The 16,485-nt window shown below is 36.4% G+C and overlaps 1 protein-coding gene across 2 annotated transcripts in view; it reads right to left on the reverse strand.

Annotated features, from left to right (window-relative positions):
- Window positions 1-555: 555 nt before the first annotated feature.
- The window catches only part of GPM6A (glycoprotein M6A), a 260,729-nt gene continuing 244,799 nt past the window's right edge, over window positions 556-16,485 (reverse strand). For both annotated transcript variants that reach the window (XM_057537457.1, XM_007188978.3), the window contains exons 4-7: window positions 7,862-8,015; window positions 3,928-4,004; window positions 3,329-3,394; window positions 556-800 (exon numbers count right to left, since the gene is read on the reverse strand). In XM_057537457.1, the coding sequence (XP_057393440.1) occupies window positions 648-800; window positions 3,329-3,394; window positions 3,928-4,004; window positions 7,862-8,015 (450 nt within the window). In that variant the 3' untranslated portion in view covers window positions 556-647. The remainder of the gene's footprint in view (window positions 801-3,328; window positions 3,395-3,927; window positions 4,005-7,861; window positions 8,016-16,485) is intronic.

Genomic DNA, 16,485 nt, shown 5'->3' on the forward strand with positions numbered 1-16,485 from the left:
CCTTTTAAGTACATCAAGAAAAAATACAATGTTAACAAAGATAAGAAGCACTTTTTTTTTTAAACCTACTCTTACAAATTTAGAAATTGCACCTTAGGTTGATGAAAACATTAACCAGGGCCTATAGCAATGTGGCCACTGATCTTCAGACAAAATTTTCATGTTTCGGGTCATCATGATATGATCTCTGTCTATTGTTCATAATGTACAATGGTCCCTTTGAAGGTTACCTGTAGTTAAACTAGTTACCGAAATCAAAACTAAAAAGTATAAAAACCTATTTTTTTTTTCAAAACATAAGAAATAATGCAAAAGGTATAATGTAGAACGCATGGAAGTGGTTAAAAATCAAAGAAATCTCTGCATTTGACAATGTTAGTCTCTTTGATCTTACAGGATTATTAAATGAGTTTGAGAAATTTAAAAAAGAAAAAAAAAGGCTGGATAGGAGCTTGTAGGAGAGATCTGATTACACCAATTTAACAAATTAGGAAATTAAGTGCTAAACAACAAAGAATTGTATTCAGGTGATTCATAAGTCACCCTCCATATCACTTTCATTTTCTTTTTCAAAAGGTTGGATGGTTGGATGGCCCTTAGATAATCACCAATGCATTTGAATGGTAGAAAGGACGGGAAGGTGTGGTTTATGTGTACGCATTGAGCCGCTCTTTGGAGCGAGTAGAGTGGATATCATGAAGCTCCTGCTCCTCCTTCGACTTGATGTCTTCATACTTCTGCATCCGGCAGGCATCTTTCACATAAGCCCAGTTGGCAGACAGAACCATAAGGTAGTGGACCTAATCAAAGACAAAGATAATTTATACTGGAAGTCTGTCCTGTGTCTTCATTACACCTTGCTATCAGGAAAGAAATATTCATATTATATACTTACATAGAATATGTTCATCAACAAAATGGAATGAAGATTTCTGTTGTAACACAAAGAATATAAATACAATATATTCCTTCCTCAATCCTCCAACTATGACCCTGTCTTCTCAGCTCCCTTTTTTCAGTATCTTTCTTCTCTTTCAACTCTGAAGTATCCAAGGGTCTTAATTCAATATTTTTAATCTTTATGTGATGTTTCCTGTCCTTTTGTCCTCATTTACTCAAACCCAGACTATACATTTCATGTTTATGTATTTATGTTTTCTAATCCACTATGGGAAACAGTCTCACATACAGTGGAGTCCAGTGAACTTGAATTAATGAGATGATATATTGCCCACAGTGCAACAGAAATAGGGCTCATGGAAACCCCAAAATAAACCTGTGGATTTAATTAACAAGTTAATTTTCCATACAATGACTTTTGCACAATGAATTTTACGTTGCCAACTACAAGAAAGCAAGCACTGTCATATGAATCATGAATATTTTATACGTTTGTAATAGCTAGAATAGTGCCCTGCTCAAAAAGGAAGCTCCTGATTTTTCCTGAGTAATAAACTTACTCAAGTAATGAAGCTCCTGATTTTACCTGAATAGACTGACCAATGAGATCACTTATTTTTCTTTCTTTCCCTCCCTCGTAGTCTATGAGAGAGAAAAAGTAGTTTTTGAAATGGTGAATTTTGATGGATGGATAGGAAAAAGAAACTAAGTTGTCAGGTATATACTTTCTCTGAGTTTTAAAGGGTAGGCATTATTTTTATCCATAATTCAGTAAAATAGAACACTAAAATTTATGGAAGTATAGTTGATATTCTATAAGTTACAGATATACAGTATAGTGATTCACAATTGTTAAAGGTTTTATTCCATTTATAGCTATTATAAAATATTGGCTATATTCCCTGTGTTGTACAATATATCCTTGTAGCTTGTTTTATACATAATAGTTTGTACCTCTTAATCCCCTACCCCTATGTTTCCCCTCCTCCCTTCCCCCTCCCCACTGGTAACCGCTAGTTTTCTGTATCTGTGAGTCTGTTTCTTTTTTGCTATATTCACTAGTTTGTTGTACTTTTTAGATTCCACATATAAGTGATGTCATACAGTGGTTGTCTTTCTCTGACTGACTTATTTCACTTAGCATAATGCCCTTCAGGTCCATCCTTGTTGTTGCAAACGGCAAGATTTCCTTCTTTTTCATGGCTGAGTAGTATTCCATTGTATATATATGCACCACATCTTCTTTAACCACTCATCTGTTGATGGACCCTTAGGTTTCTTCCATGTCTTGGCAATTGTAAATAATGCTTCTGTGAACACTGGGGTGTATGTATCTTTTTGAACTAGTGTTGTTTTTTTTTTCTGGATATATACCCAGGAGTAGAGTTGCGAGGTCATATGGTAGTTCTATTTTTGAAGAACGTTAAAGTTTTGATTAGTCAAAGCAGGAGGTAGGCTGGTTCTAGAAAAGTAGGGATGGACATAAAGGATGCAAGGTCAATTCTAAATGGTGGCTACTGTGGTGTGTTAAGGCAGTCGAAGGACAGCAGAAAGAAATTAACAAAATTTAAGAAATTAACAAAACAATTTTGACACAATGATACAGGAAAGAGATGTATACCAATAAGAAAATGAATAAGAATTAACTCATCATTTTTGCGTATTGAACTGGCTATACCATGGGTGAGTTTACTGGGCACCTTCTAGAGTTCTATGCTACTTATATTCTAGGACACAAGGACTGAGGAACCGGGCTGCAAAAGATCTGACTGATGTGCAGAGTACTTGTTCATTGTTGCCATCTGGCATTCCCTTGAACAAACCGGAATTCACGGTGAGTTACAAAGAAGGGACAGTGTGTCTGGCACATTGTAGGTCCTCAAAACTCAGGAAAAGCCTGACTTTCAGGACTTGTTCTTAATATTTCTGAAGAAAGTTAGATACAGAAGGCACGACATGAGACTACCGAGGTTTATGTGGAGAAAAATAAATTAATCCTTTTTTCCTAAGTGACTCAGTGTGGCTTCTGTATGTTCTGATTTAAGGAGGAAAAAAGGATAATATAAGTCAAGGAATTGATTAAATTACTTGACTATCCCACTGATACATACTTATATGCTAACGAAATGATTTTTTATCTTAATAGTAGTCTCATATCTAAAATGCTACTTATTTTGGTTAGTGGTACCAATATTATGGAGTGTCTGAATTCTTCAACTGATTACTAAATATTAGCTCTATTGTAATGATAAGCTTTCTTTAGGTTATGCCTTATTTTTCACTTATTTATTTGCCCATTCTCCTCCACCTTTTTTTTTTTTTACTGATGTTAAAATACATACGATTTGTATAGACTTCAGACATCAGAGGTAAATTATCGTCTCTACAGGCAAAGTGCAAAACCAAGCCTCAGAGCTTGAGGTCTTACCATAGCGATGACTGCAGCCCCAGCTCCGGCAAGGGCCACGATGAACAAGTGGAAGGTCATGTTCAGCTGCAAAGGAAACCACAGAGAAACAGAATGAACATCAGGGTTACAACAAAAGAGAGATAAGGATGCCTGCTGCCTTACGAATAAGAACTCTGTCCACCTTTAACAGAAGTGCACCCGTGACAAATCACCTAACCAAAAACATTATTACAATATCTTTTCTCCTGCAAGTTATTTAAATCTTTGCAACTGTACCATTTTAATATAATTTCATTTTAAAGATGAAATCGTGATTAATAATGATGGTTTCCAGTAACAGTATAACCACAGAAGGCTATGTTATATCCTTTAAAATATAACTTTATGATTTTTCAACTTTCATTAAAATGACAGTTCCTAGAAAAAAACTTATAATTTTTATCGAAATATGCAGAGTATCTCATACTTATTTTCTAGTCCCCCTGCACAACACACTGTATGTGACCTTGCCTCTGAAAGAAAAAGGGGGAAATCCGATGTCGATTTAATTATATATTCCTCAAATAACGAAAGGAAGCTCAAATTCTGACAAAATTAAAGGCTGTAAAAACACTAACCTCAGTGGATTCACACATCCTCAGGAAATTCTCAGAGACAGTGCAAATTTTCTTTTCCTCTCCAACTGTCACAATCCCTGCAACATGGAGAAAATCACAGTTTAACATTATAAATGTCTTCAAGATCCCAGAGAGAGAAAAAGAAACTTGAGCTGATAAAATCTAAGCGAGTTTCATTTTATGTTATATTGTAACAAAAATTGTTCCTCAGCTTTCATTGCTTGACAATAATTATGAAACAACTGAATGAAAGATCAAGACTATTTAGGCCTCAAGCAATTTAAAACATTTTCAATCTGAATTCAATGGAATCTAGCCACCAGAATCTTCATACTCAATTGTAGCTACTTCATTGGTTTGGTCCATTAATGTCATGGTCTAGGCATCAGAATTATTTTGATAACTATGTCACAGACTACAATGAAGTCAGGATCTAAAAGTGTTCTGCTGGTACAAAGCCTCTGTTAGTCTATAAAAGCGTATTGCCCAAAGGAGCAGTTTTTCTCTGCTAATTCTGAAAACAGCGCTATTAGTAAGGGGAAATAAAAAGCTGCAATTTTACTCTGATTTACCCTTGCTCCAGTTGGTTTATGGACCGACTGCATCAGAATCTCCTGGGGAACTATCACAAATATCTATCTCTGGACTCCACCACAGGACTGTAAAATCAGAATCTGTGACTGTTTGCCAGGAGTGTTGCATTTTTAACAAGCACATACACTGCCACAGTCCTCATGTTAGAGAAGTGATCAAGTTCATCCTAAAATGGGTCTTTGATTTTGTTTTGAGAACTCCTGAAGTGTTAAACACATACATACATGAGCAGAAAAATTCACAAGTTCTGGGCAAACTAATACCTAAGTGTTTAGCACTTGCTGCATAATAATATATGCACATATTATTGAGTTTTAATATGTACGTATATACACACCTTCTTAGCTTTGAGGTGCACCATCAACTGTCCATCTCTGTGGAGCTGCTACCATCCTGCTTTGCCAAGAGTTTGGGCAATTATTTCAGTTAAAAAAAATCTACTTGCAGTACATCGAATGCAGAGATCCTTCTCTGCGACCTTCCCTTTTTGCCAAGACAGCTCTAAGAGGGGGTAAAAAAGAACCTCCAGAAGACGTGACTAATGAACCATCATTAGTGAGAAAGCTTCCCAGGAAAGGCCATCTTTCTCCATGTTGATCTATTACAGATTTCATTCATTCACGTGGAATACCTTGGCTGTGCATATATTTCCTCACCCATTTCTCTATTCACGTTCACAGCAAAACTTCCAGGAAGCGTTGCCTTTGCTCAGTCTGCAATTTCTTTCTTTCCATTTCCACTTAAACCCTTCCTAGTCAAATTCACCCCAATCCTCTATGGAAATTTTTCTTATAGAGGTCACCCATACCCTCCACATTGTTAAAGCGGAAGATGAATTCTCAGTTCTCCTTCTACTTGCCAGTCAGCAGAATTGGAGGCAGTTGATGACTTCTGCGTCCTTCATGGTCTCTTCATTTGGGTTCCAAAATCTACAGTCTCTTGCTTTTGCCTTTCTGCTCTCATCGGCTTCTCCCTCTCAACATCTCTGTCTGGTGGTTCCTCCTCTCCGCTAGGACCCCTTTCATTGGTGCTTCCCAGCATTCAGTCCTCAGTCATCTGTCTCCTTTGCTGATCTCATCCTGTCTCAGAGCTTTTGACTTTAAACATTATCAAGACTCCTAAATCCATACAGCCAGGCCCATACCACTCTCCTGAAATTGAGACCCATATATACAATTTCCTACTTGACAACTCTGCTGAGATTTCTAATAAGCATCTAAATATTAACATTGTCAAAATTGAACTTCTGATCTTCTCCCTCACCTGCCCCACTCCTGAGCAAGCTCTTCTGGTTGGCTTTCCCATCTCATTTCATCCATCTTCCCAGTTGCTCAATCAAAAAATGAATCCCTTCTTGAATCTTCTTTTTCTCTCAACCCCACATACAATCTATCACGGCATTCTGTTGTCTCCGTCTATACCCATCATAATCCACATTTTGGGGAGTGAACGTTCTTTTCTATTCTGATGCCCCTTGTTTATAACTTGATTGTATATGAACATTCAGGATTCCTGTTAAGGACCTATTATCTGGAGGGTAAATAAATGCTATCCAGGCAGTAGATTCTGTGTTAAGAGCAAACAGAAAGCCTTTAAGGCTGATGTAAAAGGTTGCATGACATCTGAAAAGTGCCTTCCCTTCCATGTCACAAAGAAAAGCTAAACTTGCATAAATCCTGGTAACTATGTTGTAAATAGCACTAAGGTTCAAAGAGCAGCTTTCATCATAGTCCTGCTTTACACTTACTGGAATTATGTCCCATACAATATTTGAGACATACTGGACTAAAAAAAATATTGCTTGTTTATCTGAAACTCAAACTTAACTGGGAGTCCTGTAATCTACCCGGCAACCCTCTCTGTGACACTAGTCACATCTTTTCCAATCTTAATTTTTCAGATCAGCAGAATTAAAGGAAGACATTGTAGTGTGTGGGGTGGAGGTGACTGAAGTCAGGGCCGTGGTTTTCCAAGCAGCTAGTTTCCAGTGACCTCCATCCAGCAGCTGGTGACGACGTTTCCTTTCTCCTGTGTTTACGTGGGACATGATTCCAGAGTTAAAACCTCCCCAGTGGGAGCGCTCTCCGCATTCCCTCCATCATCTTCTTGTCGAGAACCTCCTGCACAGAGCAGGTCATCCTGCTTTTCATTTGGGCCAGACAGTGGGGGCTGGGGACTCCTTCTCACGAGAGGGTGGGCAGGCCACACTTTTGGAACACACGGCTAGCTGGTGATAGACTAGTTCTATCCGTACCCTACAATCTGTCTACAGTATAACCTTAGAGCCACAGGCTTGCACATACCGTCTACTGAAGTGTTTCCCGCTTGCCTGAAGTATGAGGAAACCCCCATTAGAGAAAAACATTTAGAACGTTCTTTAGATTTTAATAGCTGTGTTGTGAAGAAAAGTCCCTTTGAGCCTGTGAATTTGCATATCTTTTATAAATTCTGTAGCCCCCATTTTTTTACAGATGATGGGATAGAATTCCAAATAGGTTAGGTGAGATTAGACTCTACACATTCATAGTTCAGTACTTGTTTTGACAGGAGAGGCAGTTAACTTCTAGCTAAGAACAGACTGAAGCTAGTTAACTGGGGGTGAATCCTGGCTCTGTCACTTACTAGCTGTATCGCCTTGGGCAGGTAATTTAATCTCCTGGTTCCTCAATTTTGTCATTTATAAAGAGGATAACAGTGTCTGCCATATTTAATTATTGTAAGAATTAAAACATGTCAACATATACAAACCATTCAGAACAGGGTCTACACATTGTTAAGCCCCTATATACATAAGAAAGTATTATTATTATGTGAGGTTTTAGCCCTAAATAAAAATAACCAAAGAGGACTACTGATTTATATAACATTTTTTGATTTTGTTATTATGAAATGCTAAGGTGTTTTTTTTTTTTTTTGCCCTATTTCAGAAGACAATGAAGTACATATTTCTTAGATGATCTTCATAGCAGACTTCACAAATTGTATAGTTTATCATGAGAGAATGAAAATACTATGCAAACATCACATTGAGTAGGAAAAGTTCACAGGAATCAGGACAGGAAAATCAAAATTATAACTTGCCAACACCAGGAAACACAACCTGACAGCCTGTTCACATATACATGTTTGTGGGTTCATGTTGTGAGATCAACTTCCAATCACTCTGAAATTCCGAATTATTTCAGTTTTAAAAGAATGACTTTAAACAGGAAGACTCTGATACATCTATCTCTTTGGTAGAAGAAGCAATGATGGTTCCAAAGTGATTTACACTATTTTAGAGGCAGTTATTTGGGAGAAGCCATATGAGGTTCTGTTTTACAGCCAGAGATTGACCTACCAAACTGACGAAGGTCCAGGCAGAGATTCGCTCCCTCCACTAAGGTGGTGTTTCGGCAGATGGTCCACAGGTTGAAGTACATGTAAACTGGCAGCGAGGTGAAAGCCGTGACTCCCAGCCAGGCCAGCATGAAAAGGTATGTCAGCATAATAAACTGCAACAGAGAAAAAGTCGAGACAGAAAACACATAATCTACTGGAAAAGAAGAATTGTATGCTTAACTTACATAGCTCGATATCAAAGGTTTGAATTATTACAACCCAGGTAGGCACTGCAACCTGGGAAGCTGAGAGATGGTGAATATCATGGGTCACGTGAAGAAACCTGCCAGAAAACTGAGGTTCTGATGTGCAAAGGGAGAGATCATCCAGTTGCATCTTAATGCCTGTTTCATTCATGTATTTATCTTAAAAATCTCACCGCACGTTTTTTAAACTTTAGAAAACATTAACTGGTAAATTTAGAGGGGATTCTGCACAGTGAGTTAGAACCTTGTCAATAACTTTATAACTAAATGGGCACGATTTTATATCATAAATATTTAAGCTACTTAATTGTGTTTACATTTAACATTCTAAATATGATGATTCACAAGTCATTTTAGTACATAATATTAGTGTGTATTTCTATTCCTCCTTTTTAATGACTTCTGTAAACTTTAAATCTAAGTCTTCTTTCATGCATATTAATTTTACCTTTGATTGACTGATCAAGCATTGATATGCCACTCACAGTGTCCCCAGCCTAAATGTCACATTTATTTAGCAATGACAGGGGCCTTAGAGCACACTGATTAAAGGCACAGACTTCTGAGCTGGAATGAGTCTAGGCTGCTCTGTATGTCTCTGTGTCTGCCTCTGCAAGAGAATACCTACTAAATTGATCTACAATTACAATCACAATTGTAATCTACAATTACAATCACTGCATGATTGTACAGAGGCTGGAATCAGATGATATGGGAAAGGCATTCAGCATCTAATCTGGCACATAAGAAGCCCAGACAAAGTATTAGCTAGTTTTTATTCTAGATAGTATTACTGATTACTACTACTACCATCAAACATATATTTTGCCTGAATGATAGGACTCTACAGAATAAGGAAATTAGGTTTCATTTCACGTTTGGAGAAAATAAAAAGAATGAGAACTTCTCCAGTCTGGGAAAGTTATTCAAAGAGGGCTCCCACTCAAGGAGAAAGACTCTAGAAAGTTTGGAAACCACCCCAAAACTGAAGAAATCTTGTTAATGGAACTCCTTGGAGGAAAAAGCCCTGTTTATTAACATTTTCATTATTCACAATTGTAGCTCTCCAGGCTAATTTACAGTCTCAGGAACAATGAACATGATATGGCCACTCCAGACCCAGCTCTCTGGAGGGAACTAGTAACTCGGAACCCACGGGAGAGTAATCAGTGTGCTTTCGGCTTCGTCCTCTCTATCTTGTTTTTCTTTCTGTCCCAGGGGATTTTTCAAAAGCTTCTTTTGAAGGTGCTATTCACTGCAGGATGGGACTTAGAATTCAATAGGTTTAGACTCAAAGTGGTGTGGAGCCCTTTGAAACACGTTGCCGCTGCTACTTGACAAGGCAACGAAAGGAATGACTCTTAGACCACAGTTCTGACTCGTATTTGCCGTAATGTTACGGCACAGTAGTAAAGCTGAACGTTCTAGAGTAAATCTTTGCCGTGGGAAGATGTTTTCCATGACGACTAGTGCATAACTTTTGTTCTAAGACACGACAGACTTTACTTTTGAACTGGAGTACCAAGCAGTTATATTTCAGGCAGCAGCAGTTCATAGTCACTAAAGTATCCAAGTTAAAGATGCTAAAAATATAAGTCTACCTTCCTATTCTATGTTTCGCTTAGAGTCTGATAATTACTAAGACTGACGAATTATTTAAATTGATCGAGTGTGATTCTAGGTAAAAATTCTCTGTATGTAATAAAATATCTCATGATTATCATAAATTATTTCCAGCTTTGCACTAGAAATGTGACAGATATGCATTCTGCTGTCTGAGCATTAAATAAATAAATAAGCTACTTTTTTTAAAAAATTGAGGTATAATTGATACATAATGTTATATTAGTTTCAGGTGTACGACATAATGATTTGATATTTGTATATATTGTGAGATGATCACCACAATAAGTCTAGTTAACAACTGTCACCATACATAGTTACGAATTTTTTTGTGTGTGTGATGAGAATTTTTAAGATCTCCTCTTTTAGCAACTTTCAAATATATAATACTGCATTATTAACTATAAGCACCACGCTGTACATGACATCCCCAGGACTTACTTATTTCGTCACTGGAAGTTTGTACCTTTTGACCCCCTTCACCCATTTTGACCACCGCCTCTGGCCACCATCAGTCTGTTCTCTGTATCTTAAATAAGCTACTCTTATTAGAACTATCTCTGAGCATTTGAAAAATTCTTCTGACTTTGAAAATCTTATTTTTTGCCTTTATTAACATCTATTCAGATGAAACACTTTCTGAAATTTAACTCCGCAATATCTGTTTGGGGAGTTTAGTGAAAACAAACAAAAAAAAATTGGAAGAAATAAAATAACCCTGGACTTGACATCAGAGGACTGGATCACTCACATCTCACTTAAGGCTCAGAGTCACTTCCTCATTCACAAACTGGAAATTAGCAGACCTCTCTCACAGGGCTCAGATATGAAATCACTTAACAGTAAACATGGTCCACAGTAAATCTTACTTAGGAAGAAATCCCAAGAGAGGAAGTTGCTTGATTCAGCAAAAAATTATTTTTCATTTCTAAAGGTGAGGTATGGACAGACTAACCTACTTACGTTGCATTTGGTGTTTACTGCCTTGAACAGCAAGGAATTTTACTTTCTAAATTCAACAGCTGTGGCCCTGTTTATAAGAAAGGAGGGAGGGATGGGTCTTGTGGAAGTTTGACATATAAAGTAGACTCAGTGGCTTTTCTTATTTCAGCCATTGTTTAATATATCAATCACTCACTTAGAGTAAAATGCTGACCATTTCCTCCTAATTCACAAAGAAAAAAAATCTCAGTAAAATTTCCTTGGTTTGGTTTAGATTAGTTAACTTGTTGATCTTCGATGGTAAAAAAACGCCATTAAATGATAGGGAATGGGTGCCAGATTCGTAATTAGCGTCCAGCAATCTCATTATCACATCATTATTTGAGTACCGCTTCATCAGAACATGCAAATGACTTTCACAATAGCATCTTCTTGTTATCCTATTTCTTGTTTTGTTTTTGTTTTTACTCAAAATACATTTGTTGACGGTTAGTATTAAATTCAACAAAATTGCTGTGAATTACTTCTTAGTGGCTTAAAATTTAAAAAAAAAAACATGTAATATTGTTTTGATCTCAACCTGGATATTCTCATCATTGTTAGAAATTTAGAAGGGAGGTTGAAATATAGAACTGCGGGAGACAAGGTTTTCATAACCTTTGAAAGAAGGCTAAAATAGATGATTACTCCTTGACTATGGAGCTATTGAGATGACAGTGCATTTAACTGGAGAACGACTTGTAAAAGGTAATTCGTTTTTCATCTGAACTCCTATGAACTTAGGCTTGATGTCTAAGAAAATCAGACTCGGTTGAGCTACAGACTTTCTGGGCAACTTTAGCAGATGTGCACCAATCCGGGTAAAAATAACATCTTAGAAGTTAGCAGCCCTGATGAAAAAGAGCCAGCTGACCCTGACTCTCAAGAGTCTCTGAGTCTATGAACTATGTAAACACTGAAAAAATAAGCCACATACCGAATGGAATGTTATGATATAATGAACAAATTCAGGCATGAGGCAGACCCAAACTTTAGTGAAATGAACAAAATGGATCTATGCAAACATATACCAAACGTATACTGTCGGGCTCCACTCAGGTCACTGTCTATAAGGTCCCTTTCTCATTAATGTTTTGAGACACAGGATATAAAAGTACTTAGCTAAATCTTAACTCAGAGCCCCCTCATTTCACAATAATATGTTTTCAATGACATTTCCTCATTGTGAATGGATTTAAAGAGTATCAATTCAATCATGTCCCCCCTTGAACAGCAAAAGGAAACAGTGTAAAAAAAAAAAAAAAAAGGAAACAGCTTTAGATTTCATCAAAGGCAGAAATAGCTCCAGGCTTAGAGATACTGTCATCAAGCAGTCTCACTGGATGGACATGCGCTGAGGGCGCACAGCCTCTGATAGTGCTTTCCAACTGTGACCACACGTTAGGATCATCTGGCAAATCTGAGAAAGAGATGCTCAGGCCTTGCCCTTGCCAACTATATGTGTATTTACAATATTTCTACATGAGATTCTAGTGGGTGTCCAGTGTGAGGAACTACTGCTCTATTGGAATCAATAAAGCTCTCATGAGTACGTTTGATGTGAAAACATCTTTGCTGTTTATCTTTAGGCTCTTCAGGGTACCACACCTGAAGGAGAAAAAAAAAAGTACAATTGGGATGATTTGCCAATGTCAACAAAACAGCCAAATGCACGGATGAGTGAGGGACTGGACGTGAACCAAATTTCAAAATCAAGACTTCCCAAATTCAGCACTGTGGAAATTTTCAGCCAGAAAATCCTTTCTTATGGGGAATGCCCTATGCACTTCAGTATGTTTAATGGCATCCCTGGCCTCTACCCAATAGATGCCAGTTGTGTAACCAAAGTTTCTCAATGTCCCCTGGGGGTGGGGTAGGGAAACAGCCCCTGGTTGAGAACCACAGTTCTAATATGAGAAAATACCAAGTCAAAAAAAAAGCAAATGGACACCTGAATATACTATCACTAAGAATGCAAAATGGAACAGCATTAACAATACTGAACTCAGTAGGCTCTGAAAAGTATACAGTGTAAAGTTTGCTGCAGAAAAAATTCTTACGTTATTATGTAAATTACTTGAAAATACGCAAGCATCATCGTTGTCACCATCACGACCCAAAACTATCTTAGCGCAAGTAGTGATCAGAAGCTTTCTTTAAAAAATTATTTGCTTGGTTATAGCCACTTTATCCATAATTGCCAAGACCTGGAAGCAACTAAGATGTCCTTCAGTAGCTGAATGGAGAAATAAACTGTGCTACATCCAAACAATAGAATATTATTCAGCACTAAAAGAAATGAGCTATTAAGCCATGGAAAGACACGGAGGAACCTTAAATGCATATGGCTAAGTGAAAGAAACTAGTCTGAAAAGACTACATAATGTATGAGTCCCGCTATATGACATTCTGAAAAAGGCAAAATGATGGAGCCAGTAAAAGGATCAGTGGTTGCCAGGGGTTGCAGAGAGGGAAGGATGAATAGGTGGAACACAGAGGATTTTTAGGGCAGTGAAACTATTCTGTATGACACTATAAAGATGGAGACATGTCATACATTTGTCTAAACCCACAGAAGTTACAACATCAAGAGTGAACTCTAAGGTAAACTATGGACTTTGGGTGATTATCATGCGTCAGAGTAGGATCATTAATTGTGGCAAATGTACCATCTGGTGCAGAATTTTGATAGTGAGGGAGGCTGTACGTATGTCGGGGTGGGGGGGATATAGGAAATTTCTGTACTTTCTGCTCAATTTTGCTGTGAAGCTAAAATTGCTCTAAAAAATAAAATCTATTTTAAAATATATTAATTGTAATGCTTTCTTCTTTTTACCTTGCATGGGTCTCATTCATTCAACAAATCAAATTAAAATACTTCAGAATATAACACAGGATCCATCACAAGTTTCCACCTGCCTTACCTAACACTTGGATTACTGCAGTATTCTAAAAAGTTCATTCTAATCAGCACCCTGAAGGTTACTCATAGAACTTCTTTCTATCTTCCGAACCCCAGATGAAAGTCACTTACTCATTAATAATTAAAATATCTCATGTGTCAACAACAGGTACTGTATGAGGCCTTGGGTATATACTAGTCAACAACATCTATCACAGACTTTAACCACTCTCTGTGCAAAAACTGTAAGTCACCCATGTTCATCAATATGCTCAGCATGTATGTGCTTATGTACAGCTTACTTTTTCAAGGGAAAACAGAATTCAAATAAAATCAAATTATATTAAAGGTAAAAGCATCACTGGCATCGTTTCCAGCAAATATTACTATAGAGGAAACTTCCTCTTAGTGAATACTATTTTATTATCAATTACATTGTAATATCTGAGAAATGTTTTTTTGACCAAGAATCCCAATATAATAATACTAGGCTTAGTCATTCCTCAGGGAACTTTTGATTTTTATATCCTTAATATACCATTTCCCCATAAAGTAATTTAAAAACATAAACTATGGTAGTTAATCTCAAAATGAGAAAAAGAGATAAAGAAATTGAGTCTCAAAAATATGGTGAAGCTTCATATGTTTTATAAAATGTTACTGATTTAAAGGCAAAGTCAGAAAAGCATATAACTCTTGCTTTTTTTTAAAGAAAATATAAAAATAAAGATCTTTTGTGTGGAGATTATTCCCAGTACAGTGGGCATGAAGTTCCTGACTGAAAAAGAGAAGTATCTATTAATCAATATTTTAAAAGACCATTTGTAATCCAGAGTTATTATTTCATCCCCAATCTAGTGGCCTATTTATAACTCTTACATGTGTGGAAATATTTAAACCAATTTAAATATTTGAACCAATTTAAAAAATATTTCTATTTGCAGTGTCACCCAAACACATAAAATCGAGGTTACTCACAGTAGAAGCAGCTACTGTGAGTGAATGTATTCAGGATGTTACATTGGGATTCATAAAATCTATGAATTTGAGGACATTTTCTATCTATCCTTAAGATGAATTTCTAGCTTTATTATAAAACTTGATTGAACAGTCTATACCTGCAAATGACTTCATTTAAACTAGAATATCTTTATATGCAGAAATGGGAAATTCATTAGTTATGGAGATATTCCCTTAGAAATTTTCAGTGGGCATCAGAGTCTAAGATTTACGTTTATATTAATTAAATCAGAAACTGAGGGTTTTGAGGATTCTGTAGAAATGAAAATAGAGGTCTACAGAGTATTATCCTGCTATGTACAGTTTATTTATGATAAATTGTATTTTAGCATGATTATTTTTAATAGAACTATTTTGTTTAGGAAAACATGGATCAGAGAATGTGTTAATGTCTTTAGTTTTCTTTTTCAATTAATAGTACTTTAGATGTATATGAAATAATGTGATGAGAAAGATACTCCCCAAAGTCCAAAGCCCCAGTCTAATCATGAGAAAAATATCAGACAAATTTCAATTGACATACATTCTACAAAATGCCTAACTCCTCCTCCTCAAAACTTTCAAGATCATCAAAAAACAAGGAACGTCTTAGAAAAAGTCACAGATCAGAGTAGCCTAAGGAGAAATGACTAAATTGTAGTATGGTATCTGTATCCCCTGAGTGGGATACTAGAAGAGAAAAAGAACATTTGATTTGGTAAAAACTAAGGAAATCTGAATAAAGCATGGACTTTGGTTAGTAATAGTGTTTCTATATTGGTTCATTAACTGTAACAAATGTACTATGCTAATGTAAGATGTTAATAGGGAAAATTGAGTTTTATATATATGGAAACTCTCTGTACCATCTTCATCTTTCTGTAAATCTAAAACTATTATAAAATTAAAAGTTTACTTTTGAAAAAATACTTTAGGATTTTAAAAATATAAGGAGTCATAAATGCTATGAAATTATATCCTAGGATGATCTGATGGATGATCTGAGACATAGAGAAGTCTAATGAGAATTAAAATGCCACTTGAATATACAGATTTAAAAAAGAAAGGCTTAGCACAAGACTGTATTTCATGACTTGAGTAATCAAAAGAACAAAAACAAACACAAGACAAAACCTTGGCTCAATATTTTGAGAAGTTATTTTTATTTGAATAGAATTCCAATCATGACTTTTGGTGACTGGAGAAGAATCAGGATGATTCAGACTTTTTCTTCAATTTTTCATTTCCAGCAGTTTTAAGTCTCTTGAATTAAAAATTCTAACACTAGGAGATTTACTTTTTACAAGAGATTTTCCCATTTTGTCAATGTCATCTTCTAAGGCTAACTGAAATTTTTTGTCAAGTTTTATGCCCTAAATCTGAAAAGAAGGAGACCCATGTTTTCTTTCTTTGCTGTAATTTATGTACCAGCAGAGTTAGTGTCTGGATGGCCACACTGAGATTGGTGTACTGTCCTGTATTTACAGTCCAGTTCTGAAACTGTACGTGCATGCAGGAGATCTACCTCAGATACCTGTGGCAAACAAGCTCCTGGTGCCCTCTGCCACATGCACTGCTTTTTGAAACATTATTTCTACATATTCCCACTATGCCTGAAGCAGTTTATGTTCCCCCTCACCTCCCCCTTTTTTCCCTACTGAGAAAGTGTTAAAGTGCATTGTTACAATCTGAAACAAATCATGTTGCCTTCTTCAGGTTAGAGGTGGAATATCCTAGAGAGAAACGAAGCCTTATTCCAGGAACGTGGCAGTCTTGGATCGAAAACTGTTATTATGTTTTTAATTTACTTTTGAAGATACTGGATTTTGGAGACAGACTAGAATGCAGAGTTCCTTGATGACAACTTTACTT

Source organism: Balaenoptera acutorostrata, chromosome 21 (assembly GCF_949987535.1).
Source record: "Balaenoptera acutorostrata chromosome 21, mBalAcu1.1, whole genome shotgun sequence".
Taxonomy (NCBI): Eukaryota; Metazoa; Chordata; class Mammalia; order Artiodactyla; family Balaenopteridae; genus Balaenoptera; species Balaenoptera acutorostrata.